General features: G+C 55.1%; 1 protein-coding gene across 7 annotated transcripts in view; it reads right to left on the minus strand.

Moving 5' to 3' along the window:
* Piezo (piezo type mechanosensitive ion channel component) overlaps positions 1-25,647 on the minus strand; it is a gene marked incomplete in the record, with an annotated part of 141,676 nt that overhangs the window by 35,230 nt on the left and 80,799 nt on the right. For 5 of the 7 annotated variants that reach the window (XM_037238926.1, XM_037238924.1, XM_037238923.1 and 2 more), the window contains 18 exon segments: positions 667-785; positions 3,845-3,983; positions 7,665-7,818; positions 10,054-10,301; positions 11,390-11,516; positions 11,666-11,824; positions 12,748-12,965; positions 13,411-13,558; positions 13,920-14,087; positions 15,387-15,550; positions 15,906-16,022; positions 16,467-16,644; positions 17,232-17,410; positions 18,073-18,242; positions 18,731-18,923; positions 19,869-20,015; positions 20,378-20,496; positions 24,309-24,557. In XM_037238926.1, coding sequence (XP_037094821.1) covers positions 667-785; positions 3,845-3,983; positions 7,665-7,818; positions 10,054-10,301; positions 11,390-11,516; positions 11,666-11,824; positions 12,748-12,965; positions 13,411-13,558; positions 13,920-14,087; positions 15,387-15,550; positions 15,906-16,022; positions 16,467-16,644; positions 17,232-17,410; positions 18,073-18,242; positions 18,731-18,923; positions 19,869-20,015; positions 20,378-20,496; positions 24,309-24,557 — 2,996 coding nt within the window. 7 annotated transcript variants of the gene reach the window in all.

Consider the following 25,647-nt stretch of genomic DNA (forward strand, 5'->3'; position numbering starts at 1 on the left):
TACGGCATACGTTTTCTACAGCACCGTCGGCACCCGGTGCCGTAGCAAGGAAATCTTGCCCTTCCATCAGTGACACATCCAAAAAAGCAGCGACCCATCCTTGCATCCAGATCCAAGGGATCTAGATCTACCACCCAGCGAGAAAAGGTATCAGCCTTACAGTATACCTTCTCAGGCTTGATTATCTCTTTTCTTCATATCGGAACACCCGCTGACACAAACTGCAATTAAATGCATCGTATGGTTTGAGAAGAACCAGTACGGATCTAAGATTTTGCCTTGAGGAGGGGGGGGGGGGATGGGTGGCAACGTCGGCTTGGGTGGTTCATTCCCAAAAGCTGCCATATTTTTTTTTTAAAACTCATCGGCCTCCTTTCCTACCCCAAAGAATGTTCTTAAACAAAACCTCTTCGTAAAAGTCGCCTAGATTGCCTTTCAAGTCCAACAATGTGCATTCTTTGCCAAAATTTGGGCACCTGGGGGAGGGGAAGTGTAGTTGTCCCCCCCCCCCTTCTCCCTTTGATCCACCCATGAGGAGGGGAGACGGGCTTCTCGCAGACATCAATTACCATTGGTGACTTCCGGAACCCCTTTCACCAGTCGCGGTCGGCACTGACCTGGCTCGTTACTCGGGTGACCCTATAGCAGGCCGCGGTCGGCACTGACCTGATTAGTGACCCGGATGAACTTGGGGAACACGTGGTCGATGGAGACGCTGGAGCCGGCCGGCAGATCGCCGCGCAGCATGGCCGCCAGCCGCTGCCGGGTCGGATTCCTCCGGTCTTCTGCACCCAGAGACAGAGAGAGCGAGACGCGATCAGTCCAGGGCGGGCATAGCGTGACGCCATGGCACAGGCTGGTAACCTTTTGAAATGAAAAGGTTGCCATGATCGCGCGAAAAGCTCATGTGGCGTAATAGCCCCTTCCAAGGCCCGGCGGCTGGTGCAAATCTGCAAAGTTTAGAACAGGACCGCTTTCTGGTGACATATGAAAGTGCTTACCAAACTTTCGTTTTTTCCCGCAGAGGACAAACCAAATTTTTAGTTACCTTCAAACCAAACAGCAGAACCATATTCCTATATGGACGAACGGCGGATGAGCCCAGAGAAGTGGTCCGAACAGTCACTGCATTCATTCACCAATCAAACCAATGGCCTCCCCGTATCTTGCTCGTAACTGAACACGCAAGGACAGTGGAAACACTGTTCCTATTTTGGCCTCCATGGCAGCTGCTTTTGGCCAAAGTTGAAAGCTCGCAAAACAATTAGAAAAAGCGGGGAAAATAGATAAAACCACTCCTAAGAAACCGCAATTTCTTCTCAGATCAACCTTTTGCTCAGTTTCTTTTTGAGGGAGGGGAGGGGAGGGCAGCCCCGCCCCAGAATGAATAGTTAAGTACACCCCTGCCTTCCATTCAGTGTGCGTGGCGCCTGCAGATGCTCGTGCAAAAGCATTTTCCATTCAGCGCCCGTCTGCTTGCTATTGGAGCCTGGATGGTTATCTTTCTTGACCCAAGCACGGATACGTGGCCAAAATTTGCCTCTGGGAGGAGGAGGGGACAAATACCAGCTTCCTCCGAAATCCTGCGAATTCTGAGCAAATTCCTGCGCAATCAGCCCGTGTCTGATGTAAACAGTTTGGCTAGGGAGAGGACGGCCACTTTGGGCCTGCCCTTGGCGATGTGCCTGCCCAGACAGGATTCGGCTTCGTCGCTGCACGTGTCTGATGTAAACAGTTTGGCTCGGGAGAGGACGGCCACTTTGGGCCTGCCCTTGGCGATGTGCCTACCCAGACAGGATTCGGCTTCGTCGCTCGCCCCCTCTTGAGACCCTCATACTCTACCCTTGGGAAACAATCCCCCGGCTGGTGTTGCCTGGTTTGAACTGTCCACAGGGACAGCAGCTGAACACGTTATGGACCTGTAACAAGCGTAAGATGGACAGTCAAATCCAAGGATGAACACTTGATCGTGAAGGCGTGGTTAAGCGCGTCGCTGCTCGTCACCGCATGTGCAGTGTCATGCATCCGGGCACTGGGCTGATCGGACGGCCTTTCACGTGAAGGCCTGACTGAGGCTTTCCAGGCCTGACTGCGACGGCCGAAGGCGGGCCTCAGGGTTAACCAGCGTATCACCAGGTGGACTGCCTGCGAGCAGATCGTCTGGGACACTTGGTTGGATCTAGTCCTCTGCTTCGCTGGCGCTATCCAACGTTTTTTATGTCCATTTCCTGCTGTGGATGGATCAAAAGGTGATTCCCCCCCAAAAAAAACACAAAAAAACGCAACTTAATTAACACCAATCCGTTACATTCTCCCCTCACATTGCAAACAGGCCAGACGGTGGGTGGGTCCATAGAAGTGTTCTACGCAGCGATTGCATTCACAGTGTGCGAAGCGATTGTATTCGGCCAATACCAATCTAACCCCAGATTGAGCTCCGGTATCTTGCTTGGGCCTGAATACTCAATGCCAGGAGAAATACCGCTCTCGTTGACTTGCAGGTAAAGCACATATCTTGGGCTAAGCGTTTGTGCTGCAGTGCCGCGCTTTGCGAAATCTTTTTACGTCGCGCTTGTTATCGCTGCTCCTCTAAACCCTCGTTTCCTCCGCTTAGGAGAGGGCTTCTCCATTCTCCCAGTTGGAACTCCTGGCACAGGATATCTTTTGCTTTTGCCACCACTACCTTGCAGGTTGGAGGAAAATTTGTTCTACAACACAGATTCGGTTTATGAACAAGTTTAGAAGTACGATGAAGTCAAACACAATAATTGTGGGTTTCGCTCCCAACCTACCTGGTGTTTTCAAGAAAAGTGTTCCATGTTCTCCGTAATGAGCGCAAAGAACAAATCTTTCGTTCCATGGAAAACATATTTTATCATGATAAATGTCTGATAACCTTTGGGGTATTGGTCGAAATCATGCTCACGCACGCCAGATATAAACGACTCGACGATCTTATCTTGTTTGGCTTTGATCGCCGCATGCCATAATGGATCCCTGGGTGACCTTGAAATAGCCTCCACATCTTCACGGGCGTGTAACTGAGAAACGAAAAGGGTTTTTGTCTTCAGAAGAGCAGGGCTGCGAACTGTATCGAATGATCAACAAGGTGTCATTTCAGTTCAAAACCCCACGCCAATGAGGAACACTCCCCTTCAGTTTTTTTACGAATCTGGCTGTCAAAAAACAACAACTAAAAAGTCCGATGCCACCAGCCCTGCACCAGCCCCGTGTCGCCACCGATCTGTGCCGTCAAAGCCGACGTTTCGTCATCGATACGTGCCGCCGAAGCCGACATAGTACATTTTATGAGATTTGTCACGTGTGTTAAGTATCTCAAAGAAAGCTAGAGAATTTGGGGACATATATAAACTCCCTTTATCCAAAAGCCAGAGAGCTGATACTTCGGTACGTGCTTAACACCCACGCACGTTGTGCGCAATGGCAAACTGCGAGTTGCATCACCAGGGTGACTTGGAGGTCTTGATATCAGTACTCTTTCGATATCTTATCACGAACTGGCAAATAAAATGTTACTCATTGTCACCGATTTTGGTGAGTAAATCTGAGCCTTTTCCCCTGACCCAATGTCAGAAAATGTCAACTATGCCGTCGAGCAGCAACGTAACGCGGGACAAATCACGCCGTTACCCAATTTACCCGCAACCTAAGTTTGATTACAACGCAGCAGTGGTCCACCGTGAGCTATCGACTAGCACTAACACGCTTCGTAGCCGCCCCATGACAAAAACAGCGGCGGTAGAAATTTCCGAGGGCGGGGGTTGAGCCCCAGACCTTTCGACCTCCAAACTAAGGCTCTTAGCCAGGCCGCTGGGGCACTTACTGATGTACGGCGGCAGGTCGACCTTGCGGTAGTCGTGCGACTCGGCCGCCACGGCCGCCGAGTTGGAGATCCGCTTCACGTACCAGGCGAGCTTGAGCGACATGGTGTCGTTACCGGTCAGGTCTTCGATGAGCCGGGCCTGTGGCGGGGGCACGCGGCGTCACCTCTCCGCCCGCCACTGACCTCTGGCACCGATCTTCCGCTGGTCAGGGTCGTGAAGGGAGGGAGGGCGAGACCAATTTGGTGAATCAACCGCGCGCGCACGGTTTCATCTTGGCCTCTTGACCTCGACATCGGGTCAGCCTCGGCTCAACACCGGAGCACACGTGCCAGCTGATGGTTCACCAGTGAGACTGCGTCCGACCACGTCAGGCTTGTCAGGTCGTATCCGACCGTGCCGGGCTGGGATCTGGCCTGATGTCAGCCGGCGTCACCATCGGAGAGGTCAGGTCAGGTCAGGTCAGGTCAGGTCAGGTCATGCCAAGCGAGGCTCGATCGGCCTGACCAAGCGTGGCCCAGTGCTGTAATAGCTCATAAAGGCTGGGGCTGTAGAACATCTCATCAGCGCTGATCAGGCGATAAGTTACGTTGGATCTCGGTAGAGCTCGCTCCGTCATGTGCCGCCAGCGAGCCGCATGGCCACCCTTGAGCCGATTACTTGCAGAGAAAAATTATCGCTGGCTCATCACGAGACCAGCCGGTAGCCATGAGACGGTCGCCTTCGAGGCGGAGGTAAGCAGCGGCGTGCCAGGACAGGTGGGTGGACCGCAGCCGCGGCTCCACGAGAGCAGCAGCGGCGAAATCGATGGGCGTCAGCAGACGACGGAGACGTCTCCCGCCCACCAGAGACGCGCGTCGCGAGCCACACACACTGCGGACCGTGCCAGGGCGCGGGGCCGGTCAGACTGGGCGCGACTCTCGGTCGAAGGCCCACCCGGCCTGCCGATAACATTTGGAAGACCTTTACGGTAAATGCCACAGCAGCCGCCGGCTGTGTCTGAACCTGTGACCTTCTGCTGTACATGGAACTATTTTGCATGGTGCATCTTGAGACCGGGGGAATGATCGCTGCTTTCATCCGCTGCTGATCACACCGTGCGACATGGGGCGCACACAACAGCGCCCGCTCTGTAATGGCGACGACACCAAGCTATGCGCAGCGACAAAGGCCATCAGGTCCCAGTCGTGCACACATCACGCTGATGATTACCACGGGAGATGTTCCACACAAAAGCGACAGGCCATGCACAGCAATGGGTGCTCATCCCAATAACGAAACGAAACAAGGAAGAACTGCAGCAATAACGTGGTGGAATGGTCGGTGGATCCAAACAGGTGCAGGAAACACTCGGGCGTTTCGTGTTTCGAGATCAAACCGTAGGCATCATCGCCATCCAAAGGAGACAGGTTCTGTATTTTGCAAGCGTTCTAAAGGAACCATCGACACCACCTTTCACATCTTAAAAGAGTTGGTATTTGCGTGCAAAAGTTCGGGATAATGGTAGGCTCATTCGCACTTCCGGCAGCTTCGCGCGACTCGAGCCCAGTCGTTGACATGACCCGCCGGTCGTCCGCCGCCCGGTGGCCCCGTGCCGTCGGCTGGGCCCACCAGATCCGCTGCAGTAGTCGTCTCCAACACATGGACCGAGCAACAAGTCTGGATCGTCACGCATTTCCCGCCCACTCGCAGAGGCCCCGACGGAAAACATGTCCATATTTCAATGGAACAAAACCATCACCGAGGTAGCCTGCCCGAGCAAAGGCAATGCACAATGGCAATGCAAATTTATCTGCACAGCTGCCCTGCGCTGGCCGCGATCAGCACGGTGCATGTAAACCCGTCATCGCGCCTCAAAACGAAAATATTGTGGCGCTTTGAGTGCTCCGGGTTTCGCGATAGTAGGCATGAGCTGCTGCGAGTATGGAATCGTCTGTATGACAAAAATACTCTGTTTGGCTTCGCTTGTGATGCTCTGCACGTTGAGCGTCTCGTAAAGATCGGTACCACACGCTGCACGCATCGCGGTCCCCGCGTGTGCACAACACGTTGCTCACATGTCATGACAGCTTGACATGACCTCGCGTCACGATTTACCGAAGCATGTCAGCTATCTACTATTGGAATTTCAGTGACGAATGTTCATGACAACAGACAGTTACATGAGGTCAGGGGATTGAACAGCTGCAAATGAATTCACGGTATTCTATCGGCTCCCTTCGGTGACATTTGGCACGGCATTATACGCAGCGATCTTGCACAGTAGTTTATTAAAAGGTGGATCACCCGGCGGGACCACGATTTTCCGTTTTCTTTCCGAATTATCCGCTGCGTTCCCACGAAACGATGGTTTCCAGGGTGGTTTACAGAATGGCACGCCAGCATGAAGTTGTCGTGCATGGCTCCGGAGCAAAGAGGATTAAGATCACGGATCTGAAGCGCATGCCGAACGGCTGAAATGTTGAGGACCGCCTGAACGCCGTCGCAGGTCACAGTCAAACCTAAATAAATGAGTGTTGAGGTCGAGAGGTCAAGAAGAAGTTGTGGGTCGGGGACCACTGTAAGCGTCAGCGATGTCACAGAGTGAGAGATCGACCGAGACCTCATACGCCAACGCCCTATGAAAGGTCAAACGTTGGAGACCCACCAGGAGCCACTGATAAGGTCAGAAGTCGACCAACACGCAACGTGAGAAAGTTAACGGCCACGGCCACATGCACGGCAAGCTCCAACTTCCGACAGACAGCGGTAAGCTCGCACATTTTCCGGGATAGCATCGAACACACCGGCCGACCAGTGACACGTGACACAGCCGCCCACCGCCGCTGGCGGAGACAGGTGTCAGAGCTGCGTCCACGCCCGCGGGGCCGGCGCCGGAGCGGACGGACGCGCGCAGCGCGCAGAACACACCGGCTGACCAATGACACGTGACACAGCCACCCAACCCCACTGGCGGAGACAGGTGTCAGAGCTGCGTCCACGCCCGCGGGAGCCGGCGCCGGGGCGACGGACGCGCGCCGAACACACCATCCGACCAATGACACGTGACACAGCCTCCAACCGCCGCTGGCGGAGACATGTGTCAGAGCCGCGTCCACGCCCGCGGGAGCCGGCGCCGGGGCGGACGGACGCGCGCCGAACACACCGGCCGACCAGTGACACGTGACACAGCCGCCCACCGCCGCTGGCGGAGGCAGGTGTCAGAGCCGCGTCCACGCCCGCGGGAGCCGGCGCCGGGGCGACGGACACGCGCCGCACGGGCAGGGCAGGCCGATGAGACGGAGGCAGGCGCGGAGCACGGGCGACACACGGGGTCGAAAGCTGATGTCAGAGACAATAGTTGTATTCGCAGCGCACCTATTTTACGTGACGTCACGTAGAATCTTTACCGGATGCGTTCGCCGCGTGACGCGCTCTGTTTACTGCTTCGTTACTGTCGTGACAGTAAGTGCGCTTGTAAGGACACTGAAACTTCCGGTTGTAGGTACTTTGCGTGCTCCCAACAATGGAAACTGCGAATTACGCTGTTAATAACGTATAAAAGACCGTTTAATCATCCGCGGTCGGCCATGACCACGCACAGGGGCTTCTATATATGTGACTCTGTGTCATTTCTGTCTCACGTCGATCAAGTTGCCGAAAAAGAATCCGCGCGTCAAGCAAAGATTCTGCGTGACGTCACGTTGAGTGCTCATCGTCCCGGTCGCTGCGAACACCAAAAGGCGCAGAATCTACGTGGTGTGACGTTATGAATGACGTTATGAATGACGTTATTTGTCGTCCGAGTCGCCGCAAATGCTGCCAACGTCACCGGAGCCGTACCTGAGACGGAGGAGAGATGGCCCAGACGGCTGTCGACTTGCCACTCAGCTGCACGATGTTGATGTCGGCGTAGTCGTATTCGGCGAGGAAGCCGAGCGCGCCCCGGTCGCTGCGGTAGTGGAAGCTGATGTCGTCCAGGTCCTTCTCCGTGATGCTGCGGCAAAGGAGGCCGTCCAGACACCGTTCCAGACCCGATGAGGTAGCAGATAATTTGCATATTTAAAGGGAGTGTTCGGTAGTTGTACGGGCTTTTGAATTGAAAAGGCCATTTTGAAGATTATTCCGTGCAATGCATAGCCCTACCCTTCTTATGATCTAAACCCTATAAGTTACTGAGCCTTGTGCCCGCGAAGGTGACCAGACTCTTCGTGCAGACTATTGCAAGGTCGTTCAGGCCCGCATGACGCCACAGAAACGCCATTCAAATCCCACCATCCCACTGGCCACGCACCACTAGGACGCATGCCACAGGAAACACCATACGGCGTTCAAGGCCAATAAGAATAAAATCGTCCAGCCGTTTTACACCTGGCGCTCGTGAACACGACTCCCAGACGCAATGAACGTCACTGGAGTCCCAATCAAAATTGAGCAGGCTGTGCGAGCTTCAATCACGATTGACTGTTGGTTGTTTGGATTAGAACCCGTAAGATCAGAATTGGCCGTTTCCAGGCAATGGGATGAAAGAATATGGATAACGGTGGGGCAGGACCACATGCGCCTGGGCACCAACCCTCGAGCTGTGATGCGTGCAGGAGGCTCTCAGGGTGTGCGCTGGGCACTCAGTCGGGGTCCCCCTTCCCAGGAGGTTCTCAGGGTGTGCGCTGGGCACTCAGTCGGGGTCCCCCTTCCCAGGGGGCCTCTAAGGGTGTGGGCTGGGCACTCAGTCGGAGTTCTCCTTCCCAGGGGGCATCTCAGGGTGTGCGCTGGGCACTCAGTCGGGGTCCCCCTTCCCAGGGGGCCTCGCAGGGTGTGCGCTGGGCACTCAGTCGGGGTCCCCCCTTCCCAGGGGGCCTCTCAGCCCGCTCGTGATTAGCGCATACAGCCACGCCCCGGGTATGGGGGCCGTGGCAAGAATTTAGGATTAGACAAGAAACAAGAAACGAGAAACGAGGATAAACGGTTCGAACCTCGATCACGGATCACGTTTTGAGTTACATAATAAAATGACTTGGACATGGGTGCTAGTTGTGACTTAAGTGCTCCTTGCACCCAGTGAACGGACCTCAGTGGTGTTTGGTGTACGCGTTCAGCGCGCCTGTAACTACCCGGCCCCCACTCCGCGATTTTGGCTCTCCCGCGTCATCTCATGAGCACCGCAAACCGTGAGCTCAGACCGTCTGGATTGCGCGATCAATACAAATCCCTCGAGATTATGGGCAGTGCGCCGCAACTTTGTCGAAGGCCAGCAGCTACCATACTGGAATGCAGCCTTGGTATCATGCGACCAGTTCATGGCGACTATGATGCGTCATAAGTATGCCGAAAATGCTTATTAGACGAGCATGTGGGTGGGATGTCTACATCGATCTACGAGCAAGGCTTCTTGTGAGTTAAAAATCTCCAGGAGCAACATCAACGGCCGGTAAGTAAATGCACCAGAGAACACGTCTTTTCAGAGCCTTCTTAAGTGACGCAACATCTCAGACCTCAATGCTATCTTACAGCCAATATCAGCCATAGTCATTTATGAGCATAATTATTTTCTTCCAAACAAAGCTCAAACGTCAAAATCCCCATCTGCACACACCACAGCCAGCGAGTGCCTGTGACAGCCCCCGGTCGCCCGAGGTCAGCCTGGGGGGGGGGGGGGGGAGGAGGACGCGGTCCCGTTCACCTCACATGGGGACGAGACGGCGGCCCTGCGTCTACGACTCGGCACGGCCACACTGACCGCATGAGACGCTGCACCGAACTCTGATATTTGCAGCGGGGCCGGCACGTTACCGGACTTGGCACACATGCCCTCGGCCAGACCGGTGCTGACGCCGCGCCGGCCGCCTGCATCGGGCCAAGATACCCGCGCAGGTGTCACTTCAGCGCGCCTCCTTTGGACACTCTACCGGGAGATTGGCTTTTGGCTGTTTCCAGTGCGGGGTCGCTCGTTCAGACACCCGTCGAGCCCAAGACGTCCAGAAAAGTCATTCAGACACGGCGGCCACTCGTGTCGTTCCAGACCTTCATGTCATTTTGTTCGTTCTTTCCACCCGGACATTCGGTACCGACCGCGGCCAGCCGGCATCGTTCGGGCGTCCGCTCTCACGTCCGCCGCCGCCGGTCCGGCGAGTCTGTGGGCGCGCGTGCACCGACCCCGCGTGTCCGACCAGCCCGACCGGACCGCCGATGCCCGCCCTCGCCCCGCGCCTCGGTCTCCGGTTGGCATCCTCACCTGATCAGCGAGTTCTGCTCGGCCGTCATGCGGAACACGGGCTCGTACGCTCCCACGCTCAGCTCCAGGGTGACCTCGTATGGTACGTTCGGCAGGCCGACCGCGTTGCTCAGCGCGAAGACGACAAGCGGCGCGAAGATGACGGCGACGATCAGCAGGAGCCAGCCGCCGCCGAACACACACTTCTCGGTGGTGCGCCGCGGCTCGCCGCTCACGTACACCTGCGTCTCCTCCTGCACGCGCTGACACTGGAGCGGCCGGCCCGGAGGTAAGTCAGCAGGGGTGGCGTGGAGGTCAGGTCAACAGGTCAGAATGCAGGGTGGTGGAGAGGAGCGTTCGGTTAAAGAACGCCTTCCCGAGGATGGCCAGGTGGTGTTGCGTGCCACGGACAGGGGCTCCTCAGCAGGGATCGGGAGTGTTGGTGCGAGAAGTGCTGGGCTAGTCGGGCCAATGGACGCTGTCGGCCGTCAGCAGGCCGTCAGCACGCCGGTGTACGGCTACGTCCGTCACGGCACGGTCATTTTTGAATCGGTCGGCTGTCAGCAGGCCGTCAGCAGGCCAATGCACGGCTACGTCCGTTACGGCACGGTCAACTTTGAATCGGTCGGCCGTCAACAGGCCGGTGTACGGCTACGTCCCTTACGGCACGGTCAACTTTGAATCGGTCAGCCGTCAGCAGGCCAATGCACGGCTACGTCCGCTACGGCACGGTCAACTTTGAATAGGTCAGCCGTCAGCACGCCGGTGTACGTCTACGTCCGTTACGGCACGGTCAACTTTGAATCGGTCGGCCGTCAACAGGCCAATGCACGGCTACGTCCGTTACGGCACGGTCAACTTTGAACCGCCACCATTTGATTTTTAGACATACATGAATCGGGAGACACTTTAGACATACATGAATGTGGGAGAACCCACAGCTTGTTTGCTTTTGCACGTTAATTATGGACCAGCTGACCTTAAAAATACTTTGATTCGAAACGACTGAAGCTCTCCAAAATAAGGATCTAAAACAGGTCTACAACTGCATGATTGGCGTGGAGTGTCGGGACATCAGCCAGTTTTAAACACTGCACAACAGAAGCAACCTGACATCTGCAGCCGTCGACCCCCGCCGCCTTAGCCATCGCTGAATCAGTAATAGCCAGAATCGTCGTGCAGCACCATCTCCGCAGGGCGTTTCTTTAGGACCTTGGTGCTGCCATACACGGTGTACAGCATGTTCGCGTGTACAAATACACATATTTATGATCTACTATATATATATATATATATATATATATAACAAACGTATATAACAAACAAACAAAAATATGTGTGTATATAAGCTGGTTACCTTGATCAAGAATATATGGGCATAAATATCCTCCATCTTGAGCCAATTAAAGATATCTAGAGATGTTTTGGTCCACATCCAATCCATCAGGGCCCTCAGCTCGTACAGGAACGGAATCAGCATAAACCTGGAAAGAAGCCAGGGCTCAGTTATTTGTAAGTAATATAGGTTGTTGAATAGCGTCGTTCAAGTCAATATCACCACCACGACACTGTATAGGGACGAACGTAACGCCAAAGGCGTCCGTGGTGACCAGTAAGCAGCCTCTACACTCACCCTCTGAAGGCCGTCTTGTTGAAGATTGTGTACTGTTTGGTGAGGAAGTTCCCCAGAATGCGGGTGGGGTAGCCCGACCGAATCTGGTATGCCGAGAAGAGCAGATAGATGCACTTGATCATGTACCACACGCGAGGAGCCACTGCCTGGTTAAACTCCCTGCGGGACATATACACAGGCCGGTCGTACAGACGAGCACCTGTCGCCACTGGAGCGGCAGGAAGGAGGATTGTGACTTCTCCTGTACAATTGTACGCACCACTTGACAGCACTGGACATAGGTAAGAACAAACCAACCAGGGAGGTGGCACCACGGTGGCAGCCACCCTTTGCTATACACAACAGACTAATGTCAGAGACATGGCGCCCGAAACATATCAAAGCAGTCTATCCCATCACATCTCAATGGTTGAATACAGCAGCCCACAGAAGGCCTCTGATATAACCCGCACGCATGTAGACTGTGCTGACCGATGAAAGTAGCTGAGGATGACGGACGCTGAATTACATCAGTGACGTCACCAATGGGTGGGACCCCCCCCCCCCCGGCCACTCGAGATGCGTGCCACAGCCACCACGAGATGCATACCACGTCCGCATCTCGCGAGCCCCGATTTGTTGAGCTTACAGGGAATAGGGAGTTACCACCCCAACCACAACCGATCGTTGCCGAAGCCCACCAAAGGACGTCTGAACGTCTGATTACGATTTAGATTACGTACACACACACACACACACACACACACACACACACACACACACACACACACACACACACACACACACACACACACACACACACACACACACACACAAACACGTGGTGATACAAAACATTAGTTGAGAAAGAAAATGTCTCATACGTGCATACACATCGCACGGGCGATTCCGGAATCACCATGGTCGCCTTGCTTGGAAACATCAATGAGCTGCAAGAGTCAACACAAAACTTCCCCCAACTTTCACCCCAGTTCTGATGGCCCGATCTAAAGCCAAGCAATGCGTCGGAGCCACACGCATACGCTCACATATACGTAGTATGACGTCACACACAGACCCACGCCGGATGACGTCACACCCACCTGTCGGTCATGGCGGGCAGCGTGAAGAAAAGCCAGCCGTGCACGACCACGACCAGCACGTACTGGAACACCAGCTTCCACAGCGCCGTCTTGCGCAGGTAGAGGGCGCGGTCGACTAGGATCAGCAGGAAGTTGAGCGACAGTATGATGAGGAATGGGATGGGCACGCGGTTCTCCTCCACCACCGACGAGATGTCGCCGCCGCCTCCCTGTGGCGGCTGTCGGAGGGCGAGGGCAGGGTCAGAGGTGGGTCCGGGCAGCCGGGGCACGCGCGGTCAGCTCCCAGGAGGGCGGGTGATGTGACGTCGTAGGGAACCACAGTTGCCACGACTGTGGCGACCGAGCCAAATTGAAGACCTGGCTGAGCAGCGGCCTCCGGTCGGCTCCAGGTCAGTTCGCGGTGCCCGTCTATACATCGCCTGAGCGGCGCGGGTCTATGGGGCAGCGAATATTCAGCTCCACTGCAGCATTTACGGCCGCATAACGAACGGGTCCAAAAGGCGGACTGAAGCTTCTCAGCCAGCCGGACCGCATCTGCAGCCGCGACACCAGCAGTGTCGATACATCCGTCCGTTTCCGGCCCTATGGCCTGGCCTGACCTGGTGTGCAACTTACGTCACGTTCGCCGTCAAGGTCACTCGAGCGCAAAGATGCAGCACTTACGCCGAAGGAGGAGAATCCGAGGAGCACCACAAACATGTTGATGAAGTCACAGATGAACATGTATGCGTAAACGTCCACCTTCTCCTTGCCCGAGGTGGACAACAGCGACTTGAAGAACTCGCTCGTCGCCGATAGGTAAAACTTGAAACTGAAATTATCACAGCCAATTCAGCATATTCCTATTCAGTGATATATTTCTACTGTTTTGTTCCAAAGCAATATGACTCAAATTTAAGGCAAAATCGTCACCTTGCAGACAGCATAATATGAAGGCCGGCCCGCCCCCCCCCCCAAAAAAAAACACACGTACGCTGTTCCGCCCAGCCAACCCTCATAGGCATCCTATCACTTGTGAGCCAACATCAGACCATATAACAGATGAGTAGCCCCACCATACCGTCCAACCTGCCTGATCTTTACCAGAGCTCCCCCCCCCCCCTCCGTTTCCCGTCCTCCAGTCCCTTGGCGGCCGCCGTTTGTCCCCCCCCCTCCCCCGGCATGTCACACACCCCTCCATGACTTCGCTGCGGGCCTTCTGGGCGGCAGCGCGGCCGCGCTCTGCCACAGAGCGCTCCGGGGCACCCAGATGGTCCGGAGGCGGCGGCGGCGGCGCGGCCGGCTCCGGCACCGCCTCGTCGTCCACGTCCTTCCACAGGCCGAGCGTCTTCATCACCAGCCTGCCGGCCGGCGACACGCGACAGGTGAGACGATGGTAAGCCACACCCACAAAAGAGAGAGAGCGAGAGCGAGAGCGAGAGAGCGAGAGAGCGAGAGAGCGAGAGAGCGAGAGAGAGAGAGAGAGAGAGAGAGAGAGAGAGAGAGAGAGAGAGAGAGAGAGAGAGAGAGAGAGAGAGATAGAGAGAGAAGGAGAGGGGAGAGAGAGGGAGAGAGAGAGGGAGAGAGAGCGGAGAGAGAAAGAGAGAGAGAGAGAGAGAGGAGAGAGAGAGAGAGAAGAGGAGAGAGAGGAGAGAGAGAGAGAGAGAGAGAGAGAGAGAGATAGAGAGAGAGAGAGGAGAAGAGAGAGGAGAGAGAGAGAAGAGAGAGAGAGAGAGAGAGAGAGAGAGAGACGAGGGATAGAGGAGAGAAGAGATAGAGAGAGAGAGAGAGAGAGAGAGAAAGAGAGAGAGAGAGAGAGAAGAGAGAGAGAAGAAGAGAGAGAGAGAAGAGATAGAGAGAGAGAGAGAATAGGGGAGAAGAGAGAGAGAGAGAGAGAGAGAGAGAGAGGAGAGAGAGAGAGAGAGAGAGAGAGGAGAGAGGAGAGAGAGAGAAGAGAGAGAGAGAGGAGAGAGAGAGAGAGAGAGAGAGAAGAGAGAGAGAGAGAGAGAGAAGAGAGAGAGAGAGTGAGAGAGAGAGAGAGAGAGAGAGAAGAGAGAGAGAGAGAGAGAGAGAGAGAGAGAGAGAGAGAGAGAGAGAGAGAGAGAGAGAGAGAGAGAGAGAGAGAGAGAGAGAGAGAGAGAGAGAGAGAGAGAGAGAGAGAGAGAGGAGGCTCATCGGAGGTCACAGGAATTCGGTTTGCGTAGGCCAAAATCTAGCTATGAGGTTATATTATGGTCAGAACTGATGTCTGAAGTTTGCATCATGTTTTTGAGGTTTGAGGTTGAGATTGACCTTAACAAGATATCCATTTATGCATATGAGAGAGATAATTGCTGGGGTCCTGGCTTTAAATGGGCTGCTTCATTACCGTATTGTTGACTGCGGATATCACTGGTCACTGGATGATCTATGGCAGTGAGCCAGGTGCTGTCAACGTAACCAATTCTAAAGGCACTGTTCGCACCATGGTGCCAGGCATGTGTAATGATTGAAGCACGTTAAGAGGACACAGATACATCCCCGGGGCCGCTACAGGTCCGCCAGCATAGACGGAGTAACACCTGCCGCCATTGCGCCGCCCGGCATAGCGCCACGAACAGGTCCATGTCGCCGTGATCGCCTGCTTCCGGAAAAACCTCACCAGGCCAACGCTCGCCCACCTGTGGAAAAAGATGATGAGCAGGAGGACGAGGTCGTACACGGTGTACTGCTCCTTCTGCTCAACGCCCAGGATACGCGGCGGCCAGAACGGGTCGTTCAGCTTCTGCATGTGGTTCCAGGGGAAGAAGTCGAACTGGAACATGTACTTGATGATGATGATGGTCTGAAACGGAAACACAAGGGCTTGATGAACGGGCGAACAGTGAAATGCTGTGACAGACTAGTGCCACACGATGACGGATGTACGTCACACCAAAAACGACATACCTGAACACGGACGAAGTAAAAATCACCAGAGCTTCGCGGATGACTCAGTGATGTACTGACTTCCATCTACTACCACAGAAGAACGTAGTCTTGACTGACATCACATGTGCCACACATGTGGCGGCCCTTGACAGGCAGACTTAGGCCATCACGGACGATACAATCACGCGGAATATCACGGCAGGCCACCCAGGCAATCATAACATCAAGAAAGCCCTCGCCTCGATAATGTCCAGTATGTCTTGAGTTACCTCTGTGTAGGCGATCATTGTCACCCAGAACGTCTTGCTGGGTCTCGGCACGGACAGGCTGCCCCAGAAGAACACCATCATCGGCAGCGGCAGAGACAGAATCGACGCCGACTTCATCTGTCGGACGTCCCAGAAAAAAGGCGTCATGTCCTTAGTCCCGTCAACGATTTCAGCGAGGCAGCAGAGCACAGTTACTACACGAATAGACGCGGAACATTTTCTGCACGTGACATTTTCGCCATGCCATTTTCGTAGCTTCAAATAAACTTCGAGCTTATCACCATGCCGTTCGCCAGAATAACGTGGAAGGGACAGCACCGGACGGTTCCCTGGGCAGGCCGCATTTAAACAGGTACAATTAATACAAAGTGGTCACACAAATCGGCATATTAACGAACTCTCTTTCCAGTCTGTAGCACGTCTTTGGCATGCTTGCGATATAATTTCGGCCGACTTTCATGTTTTTCATTGGATTATTCGCTCCGAACACCACAGCACAGAACTCGGCCCTCATCGCCGTCCTTCGGTGGCAGTAAGCCGACAGCAAGAGCCTCGCCGCACCTGGTTGATGAAGACCACGATGTAGGCCACCATTTCCGAGCGGCTGACGACAGCGTACCACAGGGCCACGGCCAGCTGCTCCAGGATCTGACGGGCACTGGCCGTGCTCAGGTCGTCAGAGACCTGGTGCTTCACACCGTCGTCCCCGTCCCCGTCTCCGTCACCATCACACGCCGCGCTGTGGTCAGGGTCAGGGGTCACACCGCAGAAGTCAGGGGTCACACCGCGGTGGTCAGGGGTCACACCGGAGTGGTCGGGGTCACTTCCGACGACATGTGTCGTGTTTCAGAGGGTCATGGTAAGCTGCAATAGTGTTTTTTTCAGATGGTCGTTAGACAAATGCCAAATTCATTCATTTTGTACTATAGACATAACAGTGTCCTTCATGTTATATCATTAGCCTCCATTTGCATTGTTGTGGCAGCCGTTGAATGGGCCCAGGATCCACGGTCCAGGATCCAGGCACATCGGCTACTTTGCGTGCTCCCAGCGTCTCCCGACAATGGCCCTGGGGCCATCCCTGACTGGCCTGAGCCACCATGGCCGGCCTGAGCCACCCTGGCCGGCCTGAGCCACCCTGCCCGGCCTGAGCTACCCTGGCCGGCCTGAGCCACCCTGGCAGGCCTGAGCCACCCTGCCCGGCCTGAGCTACCCTGGCCGGCCTGAGCCACCCTGGCAGGCCTGAGCCACCCTGGCCGGCCTGAGTTACCCTGGCCGACCTGAGCTACCCTGGCTGGCCTCTGTCAGTCATCGGACGTCACTCACACGACCATGGCGTCGGACGACGGCGGCTTCCTTTCGCTCCCGCCCAGCTGCGGGGTGCCGTCCGGGGTGAGGTAGACGAGGGGCGCATCGCCGCCGGCTCCGGGGTCGGCGGCGGCAGGCTGGGCGGGTGGCACCACCGGTGCCGGCGCAGGCGCCGGCTGACCACGCTGCCATGACTCCTGAAACACGACAGCAACACAGTCAGGGGTCCTGAAACACGACGGCGGCAGTGTCAATACTCCTGAAACACGGCAGCGGCAGCGTCAAGACTCCTGAAACACGGCAGCGGTGGGGTCAGGGCTCCTAAAACACGGCAGCGGCGGGGTCAGGGCTCCTAAAACACGGCAGCGGCGGTCAGGGCTCAGGCTGAAACATACCAGCTGAGAGGGAGGAGGCATAAAAAAGGGTCGGAACAGTGGGATAGGACTTCTGAAACACAAAGTCGTGACCATGACCCGAAAATCACGACGTAATAATGGAGGCTGACTGACTGCAGAGAACGAAGACATGAAATGTGGTGTACTTATAATCGCAGGCAAATGGTACTACAGATTGGCCAGAATATATCACGCAAACTGAGTGATAGATGCATTTAGCACAGGGTCTACGCACCCTGCTATGGGATAAGGAAGGGGTTTTCTGGAAAACGCACATTTTCATAGAAGCTTTCTTCTTTTTTGGTTTTATGTCATAAAAAATGTAAACACAACTACGCCCATTGAAAATAACTCGCCAACCAAATCTGCATAACGAACGCCACATCCCACTCTTGTCCCAATAAACCGCACAATTCAGGTCCAGCCCCCTCCTCCCTCCGAGACGGGTGCCGAGCCCAAGGTACCTTGAGGCGTCGCTTCTCCTTGGAGAGCTTCCTCGCGATGTAGCGGTAGTCGGCCGACACGTTGTTCAACTTGACCGTGAGCGCGATCAAAATACTGGCGGCGAACTCCAGCAGGAAGTTGCCGGCCGACTTCAGACCCAGGATTGTCCGACTCAGCAGGGAGGCTAGTGCTGAGAACAAAGCGTTAAACTCTAAAGCTTGGCAGTCACATCACGGCCGCTGCTATAGGCCAGGAACACGCCATATGAAACCGGGACGCTGGGATCGCCATGTTGTACATGAAACAAAACAACGCTTCATGCTCACCGAACTGTCTGGCTTTAATCGCTAAGGAGTTGAACGAACCAGTCAAAGCGGCCCTTTCTGTACCATGTAAGCACGAAACCACAGGCTGTAACTACCAACGAACTGACGGCAGGGGGAAAAGAACGGAGGAGGCACTTGTGACCCCCCCCCCCCCCCCCAATCGCCGACCATTATCTCCAGCATTCCCCTCCCCTCTCCCGACCGATGTTGACCTCTTTCGCCGGCACTGCTCCTTCGACTTCTTTTCTAGCATGACCTATCTCCCCAGCATCATCCTATCCATCCTAACCTCCACCTCTACCGCCCCTGGCCAATCTCTCCGCCGCCGCCGTACCCCTCCCGCTCGGCTGACCTCTCCGGCCGGCGCCCTCCTCCGACTCCGAGTCATCGCGCTCGGCGTCGTCACGCGGCGCCACCAGCGGCTCGTCGTCGTCGGCGGAGTCCTGCGACTGCAGCGTCGCCAGGCTGGAGATGGGCGGCGGATGGGTGCGCGGCGCCGGGTCGCTGTGCAGCCGCGTCAGCCGCGCGCGAGGCGAGCCCTGCCGCTGCCAGCGCACACACGAGACTGCCGGGTCAGAGCGGAGGACGGAGCGGAGCCGGAGTGGGGCACGGAGCGGAACCGGAGCGGGGCACAGGGCGGAGTCGGGGCACAGCCGGAGCGGGGCGCAGGGCGGAGCCAGAGTGGGGACAGGGCGGAGCCGGAGCGGGGCACAGGGTGGAGCCAGAGTGGGGACAGGGCGGAACCGGAGCGGGGCACAGGGCGGAGTCGGGGCACAGCCGGAGCGGGGCGCAGGGCGGAGCCGGAGTGGGGACAGGGCGGAACCGGAGCGGGGCACAGGGCGGAGCCGGAGAGCGGAAACGGCGGAGCCGGAGCGGGAAAGGGCGGAGCCGGAGCGGGACAGGGCGGAGACGGAGCGGGGGGGGGGGGGGGCAGGGCAGAGCCGGAGCGGGGGACAGGGCGGAGACGGAGCGGAGGACAGGGCGGAGACGGAGCGGGGACAGGGTGGAGCCGGAGCGGAGACAGGGCGACTGTCGCACCTTCAAGATTAGCTATCGCAAACCAATAACAGGGTGGGTGCATGAAGCGCTGCAGCCTTGCTGTCACAGAAAACGTGTCGAGTCAGCGAGGAAATACATGGAATAGTTTGCAAAAGCGTTCTGGTTTGGTTTGGGTTTTCAAAAGCGAAAACAAACCCCGGCTATCCGCATTTTACAATGTAGGAAAAAATCCGTAACAGCTAACGACTGATTTCAAAGCGTAAATTTCCAGTCTGTCAACGTGAAGATGAACAAAATAAGCCCGGGCCACCAACGCCTCCATCAAAGCCGCTCCCTCAGATCGCCGCACTCGCAACTCGCGATACATGTTGAGGCGATACTTTTGACTGATCTAATCCATGCTCAGGCGCTCAACTACCCCACAAACGGCCCCTCAAAACTCGACTCCCTGACCACAGCCTCCTGCCCTCTCCTGGCGGCGCGCGGCTCACGCTGGGCACGTGGTGTGACTTGGCGCGCTGCAGCGTGCCACGGCGCCGGACCGGCGCCGGCGGCTGCTCCTCGCCCGACTTGCGGCGGGCGCGGCGGGCGTCCTCGGCCGCCGAGCTGAAGTCCTTCATGATGCCTGATAGCAGCAGCTGATAACAGACACGTCGAGGGTAAGGCGCAGTAGACCGCCGCCGGAGGGACGGCCGGCGACCACCTGCCATGCGGCGTCATCCCGCTCTCCGGATAATCAGACAACAGAAAAATGCTACTGGTGGACGTGTGCAGTGATCATTTCACTGACGCCACCGGTCGCAACCTTCAAAGCGCTATTTTTCATGAGTGAAGGGGAGCAAGACGTAGAGCGTGCCGGGACTCGGTTGTCGAACGACACACGTGTGGCGCACGCCGCACCCCCAGCACTGGCTACATGGCACGGAGCACGTGGTACACATAGCTGCCACCCTGATACCACGTCTCTTGCCTCTTTCTCTGAGTCTGCGCGTATCCTGACCTGGCCGGGCGATATCTCGCGGCCACCGTCCTCCGGCGGCGGCGCCAGCTCCGGCGGCGGCTCCTCCAGCTCTCGCTCCAGATCCAGCTCCAGGTCTTCAGCGGCACAAGAGTGGATCACTGTGACGTCACGGCGCCGGCGGCAGCCGCGGCGGGGAGACGGAGAGAGAGAGAGAGAGAGGCGGACCACAGGTGTTAGTGCAGCAAGCGGACACAGGACGAACACGACAAAGCGCCTAGCGGAAAGTTGACAAACCGACAGTAACGGTGCTGGCGTATCATGAGTTCAACACCCATGATTTAATTCGTTGGGTATTACGTTAAGTGGACAAGCACGTTGTGGATGATACGTATCTGGCCAATCTAACGGCAACTTAAGTTTGAAATTTACACGCTCATAGAACTCAGCCAACACCGCAAAACTTGAAAAAGTGACGCAAATGAGTTGCTTTACCACAAACATCTAGAAACTTAAGAAGACAAAACCATGCAGTTTATTGCACACTTACAACTTTTGGGGCTGCTATCATAATGAAAACAAATTCATTCATTTGAATGGTATTCTTCCAATGAATGTGATTTAGAGATTAAGATAATGTCCAGAATCAATGAGTTACTGTCGGTAGGTACGATTGCGCCCCCATCACCGTCAAATGCGTCTCTCGCACACCGACGGTGAGGCCACCTTTCAAGCGAAGAAAGACAAAGCGGTCGGACAGCACAAGTCCAGATCACTCCCGGTAGCTGTATATGCGGCTGGTGTATGTCAGGGTGTCTTGCAATGTAGTCTCTCCACCGTTAGCATGCGTTTTGATCAGACAAAAAAGAAAGCAGGACTGTTGATCGCAAGTGTCAGTTCAGATGGCACCGTCTAAAGTTAGAGCCATTTCAGACGGCACCGTCTAAAGTTAGAGCGAGTTTAGACGGCACCGTCTAAAGTTAGAGCCATTTCAGACGGTACCGTCTAAAGTTAGGGCGAGTTTAGATGGCACCGTCTAAAGTTAGAGCCAGTTTAGATGGCACCGTCTAAAAATAGAGCGAGTTCAGATGGCACCGTCCTAAGTTAGAGCCAGTTTAGATGGCGCTGCTTAACGTGAGAGCCAGTTTAGATGGCTCCGTATTCATGACCTCTAGATAGCGTTTACGAAGAGATGGTTTGGGTACGGAATCGTTCTCATCAAACGAGCTGGGCATTTATTTGAAGAGGTCTGCGATCTTGTCTGCGATCTTGAGCGACAACCAAATCAGAAACGGTAATTAAACGCCTGACAGCAGCGGCCACAATTTCACCACACCTACCCTTCATTAAGAGCAAGGATCTAGCCAGAGGGGAAGGGACTGCGGGAGCGATGCCTCCCCACCCCCTCCGCTGAGCCAAGAGGCTTACTAGTGATTTTGCAGGAACGCAGTCCAAATTTGCTGGCGTTTGGAGACAACTCGACATTTGATCCTTCCCAGAGGAAAACCTTGGCTACGTGTCAGCTTAAAGTCTCTTTGGTATCTGGCCTGGCGCCGTGTTCTTTTCAACCGTTATATCAAATGGCGTTATATGATCTAATACACGGTCTCTAGCACTTGTGCTTCGTCGAATTACGGTGGCTTATTGGCATCCTAAAAAGCCAAGAACTTGTTCTCAGGGGCAGGTCTAGAAAGTGCAACATAACACAAAAAAGTTACAGCAAACGCGGCACCGACTGGCCTAATCACATCGTAAAAAACGGTAAGTTGCATGACTAGCTTAAAGGGAGTGCTCCACATTTGGAGCATATTTTAAGATACTCTGGTGAAACTCCAGAACCATTCACGTCAAATGACAGCACTGGGCAACGCCGATGCAGCACCATGCAGATAAATTACAACAAATTATGTTCCAGTCCAAATACGCTGTCAACCCATTGTAACGACACCACACTTCTTCCTCTCTTGATAGCCCCACGCGTCCGCAACAGCTGCAGCTGTCGCGCCCGCCGCCTTCATAACGACGGCAGAATCTAGGGGCATAGATAACAGATAGATACCAGGACACAATCTACTGAGGACCGTTAATAGCTGTTACGGGTTAGAGGTGGCACTTTTTAACCTGTTTTTTTTCACACACACACCGCGAGCCTGCGGGCTTAAAACTGGCACCTCCACAGATATGAATGACGTCGATACGCATGAGCAATGATTGGCGCAGCGGGTGGCAAGGGCCATTTACCGAGGAACGCACCGGTTCAAATTTGAACCGGTGCATTACTATATTCAACGTGGTAATCCGTTTGCCAAGGCCAAGGAGCTCTTCGAAAAGAACCACTGCGCTAAACGCAGGAGAGAAATCAACGCCCCAATATAACGTTTCACTGAATTCGCGGGATAAAAGCCTCATGTCTGCCTATCTTATTATCTAAAACGAATGTTCCCAACTTTCATAGCATTCAGTATATAAGCACTTTGACAACTGGTGTGTTACAAGCGTTACAGAACTCATGCGTTGAAAAAATCAACGCAAATTAAATGCATCACTTTCATAGTGGTGTAAGGGAGTCCAATACTACTCCTCCCGCAGGATCGTCTGCTTCAAATCGAGGTTGTGAGCTATTCAGACGGATTCAAAGAAAATTGACATCACCGATCAATCGGATGCGTCTGATCGGCAAGAAGTGAAAAATACAAAAATGGTGGCATACTCTCTCTAACAAGCTCAGCGCATTATTGTGCCGCCATCTGATCGTAAAATGTTGTACATTCAACACATGTACCATAAATACATTCATCTATTTGCACATTAAGTACATTTTTGAAGTTGTGATTTTCTGTACAACCGGAAGACGGTGAATTGAACACCCGAAAACACAGTCGCTCGACGAACGCAGCCAGGATGGAAAAACGAACGCAAAGCCGAACTCTCCTCACTTCCTTAGGTCAACCCCTGTTCTTCCCGCTACATGATTTACACGCGATAGCAAAAGCACTTCCATAAATCCCCGCGTCACAAATCATATTTCCTGCACGGCATGCGCGATCTTTTTCACCTTCGGTATTTGATTAGACACGCCAAGACGCTGCAAAGTATTAGGTACGCGCCAGTCTCAGACAAAAATGCCCTGACAAGAAACGCGTCAAAATTTCGTTAGAAAATTTATTTCGGCTAACTGTTACTCCGACCAACCCAGCATCACACCAAAGACAGATGAGTTCTTTAAAAGATTACTGGTGACAATAAATGTACTTAAAAGGCACTTGATTAAACACATTAATAGACTACCTGGCATTTCGTGAGTTCAGTTTCATTGAAATCGTTGTCCTCAAATCACGTATATTTTCTGTATTTAATACAATTTAAAAACAACTATTCCCGGTTATTTAACTGCGCACATCGCGCAGTACAAACACCTGAAAGAGAAAGTTGAAGCGGCGCTAATTAGACTAGACAAGATAAGAGCAGACAGAGAGAAAGATCAGAGATAGAGGCGCATCAGCCTTTACCAATGCTCAAACAAGGCACGTTAGGACACTTACAACAGTTAAGTAGAGGTCATCGTCCTTCACGTGTGTGATGACGTTGCGTGCATTTAGTCCGGGGAGGCGGTGTGGGCAGGGTTCGGTGCTGACAGGACAGACATCGCGGCTTGGTACCAGTGTAAAACTGACCGCGGAGAGCCGGATTCCAACCGGCCGCGCCAGGAGCGCTCACAAGAATGCGTTCCTCTCTTCCCCGGAACGCTGCGGCGACAGAGACTCTGTACCGCCCAGCAGCACCCACAGTACCTCCACAGCTATGTCATGGGGCGGACCACCCCTCTGTCAGCACAGACTACCTGGTCCCACACCGCACCCAGCCGCCGGGTCGTGCCACATGGAGGGACAGACAGAGAGACACCCCGAACGGCGCCGAAGCCCCGTCTGCGACGGTGGCGACGGCGACGGCGACGGCGGCGTCGGCGCGCTACCGTATCCGATGAGCGGCCGGTCCAGGGGCGGAGCGGGCACCGAGGAGACGCTGGACGCGTCGGATGGCGAGGGCAGGCCCTGCGCCACCGACGTCGACGCCTCCATGAAGCCGTCGAGCGAGAAGGTGGGGGCGGTGGAGGACGGGGTGCCGGCCGTCGGCGGGTTCAGAGACAGCCGCGGACTGCGCTCGCCCCACAGCCGCGCCGGCAGCGAGTTCAGAGGCGTGCTCATCAGCGAGTCGGTGCCGGCTGCGGGTGGCCGCCCGCCGTCAGCCGGGTCCAGGCCGGCGGGAACGGAGCGGGGCAGTGCTGGAACGGGACAGGATGGAACAGAACTAAACGGGATGGAACGGAACCTAACGGGATGGAACGGAACCTGACGGGATGGAACGGAACTGAGCAGGATGAAAGGAAACCGAGTCCGACGGAGTGGAACTAAACGGGATTGGGGAAAATAAACGGGATGGAGCGAAGCTGAACGGAATGCAGCGGAACTGAGCGGGATGAAGAGGAACTGAACAGAACGAAGCGGAGCTGAACGAGACGAAGCACGAATGAGCGGGATGGAGATGAACTGAACGGGGTGGAGCGGAGCAGGGTCGGGCTGGAGAAAAGCGGGCGGCACTGGAACGGAGCGGGGCCGTGCTGGAACGGAACGAGTCCAGTGCGGGACAGGAAGACAAAGATGCGAGACACAGGAATGGCCGACATGTGGAAATGAGACACGAGACCAGGTGAGGCACAGACAGGAAACGCGACCGGACGGGACGGGATCGCGGAAGTACGGAGACGGAGTGAAAACAATGACGACCGAGAGAGGGGGAGATCTGGACAGTCTTCACAAACCCAGAAGACAGGACGGTTCTAGTCGAGCCAGGGGCAGCCGCATGCCGACAAGTACAACTCATATGACCGCCACGAGGGAAGGAAACGGGACATTTGGAGGAGGCAAGGTGAACAAACAACGTTCGGGACATACGGGCTGATTCTTGTCAGAACTGAAGCGTTAGTACAGGTCAGAATAAGGTGGCGTATGAATTAGGGCATGGGAACAAAACATTGATCCCGTGAGGATCCGTGCCGTGCCTATGTAACGGGAGCGGGCATTATGCACCAGGAGCGGCGCTGGAAGACACGGTCATTCAGGGTAGTGGAAGTGGGTGCTTACAGGGGCCGGAACAAAAATGAGCAATCACACGGCTCGGACCGGAGCACACACGGCGCGACGTCACTGGGCTTGGCACGGCCCCCGGGAGTCTCCATCAAGACACGATCAGCTCCACGCACTGCCATGTTTGCGGTTGTCCTTCGCGTCAAGGGCCGGAAATAAACAAAACGT

Source organism: Pollicipes pollicipes, unplaced genomic scaffold, assembly GCF_011947565.3.
Source record: "Pollicipes pollicipes isolate AB1234 unplaced genomic scaffold, Ppol_2.1 Scaffold_3087;HRSCAF=3621_pilon_pilon_pilon, whole genome shotgun sequence".
In the NCBI taxonomy this organism is placed as follows: Eukaryota; Metazoa; Arthropoda; class Thecostraca; order Pollicipedomorpha; family Pollicipedidae; genus Pollicipes; species Pollicipes pollicipes.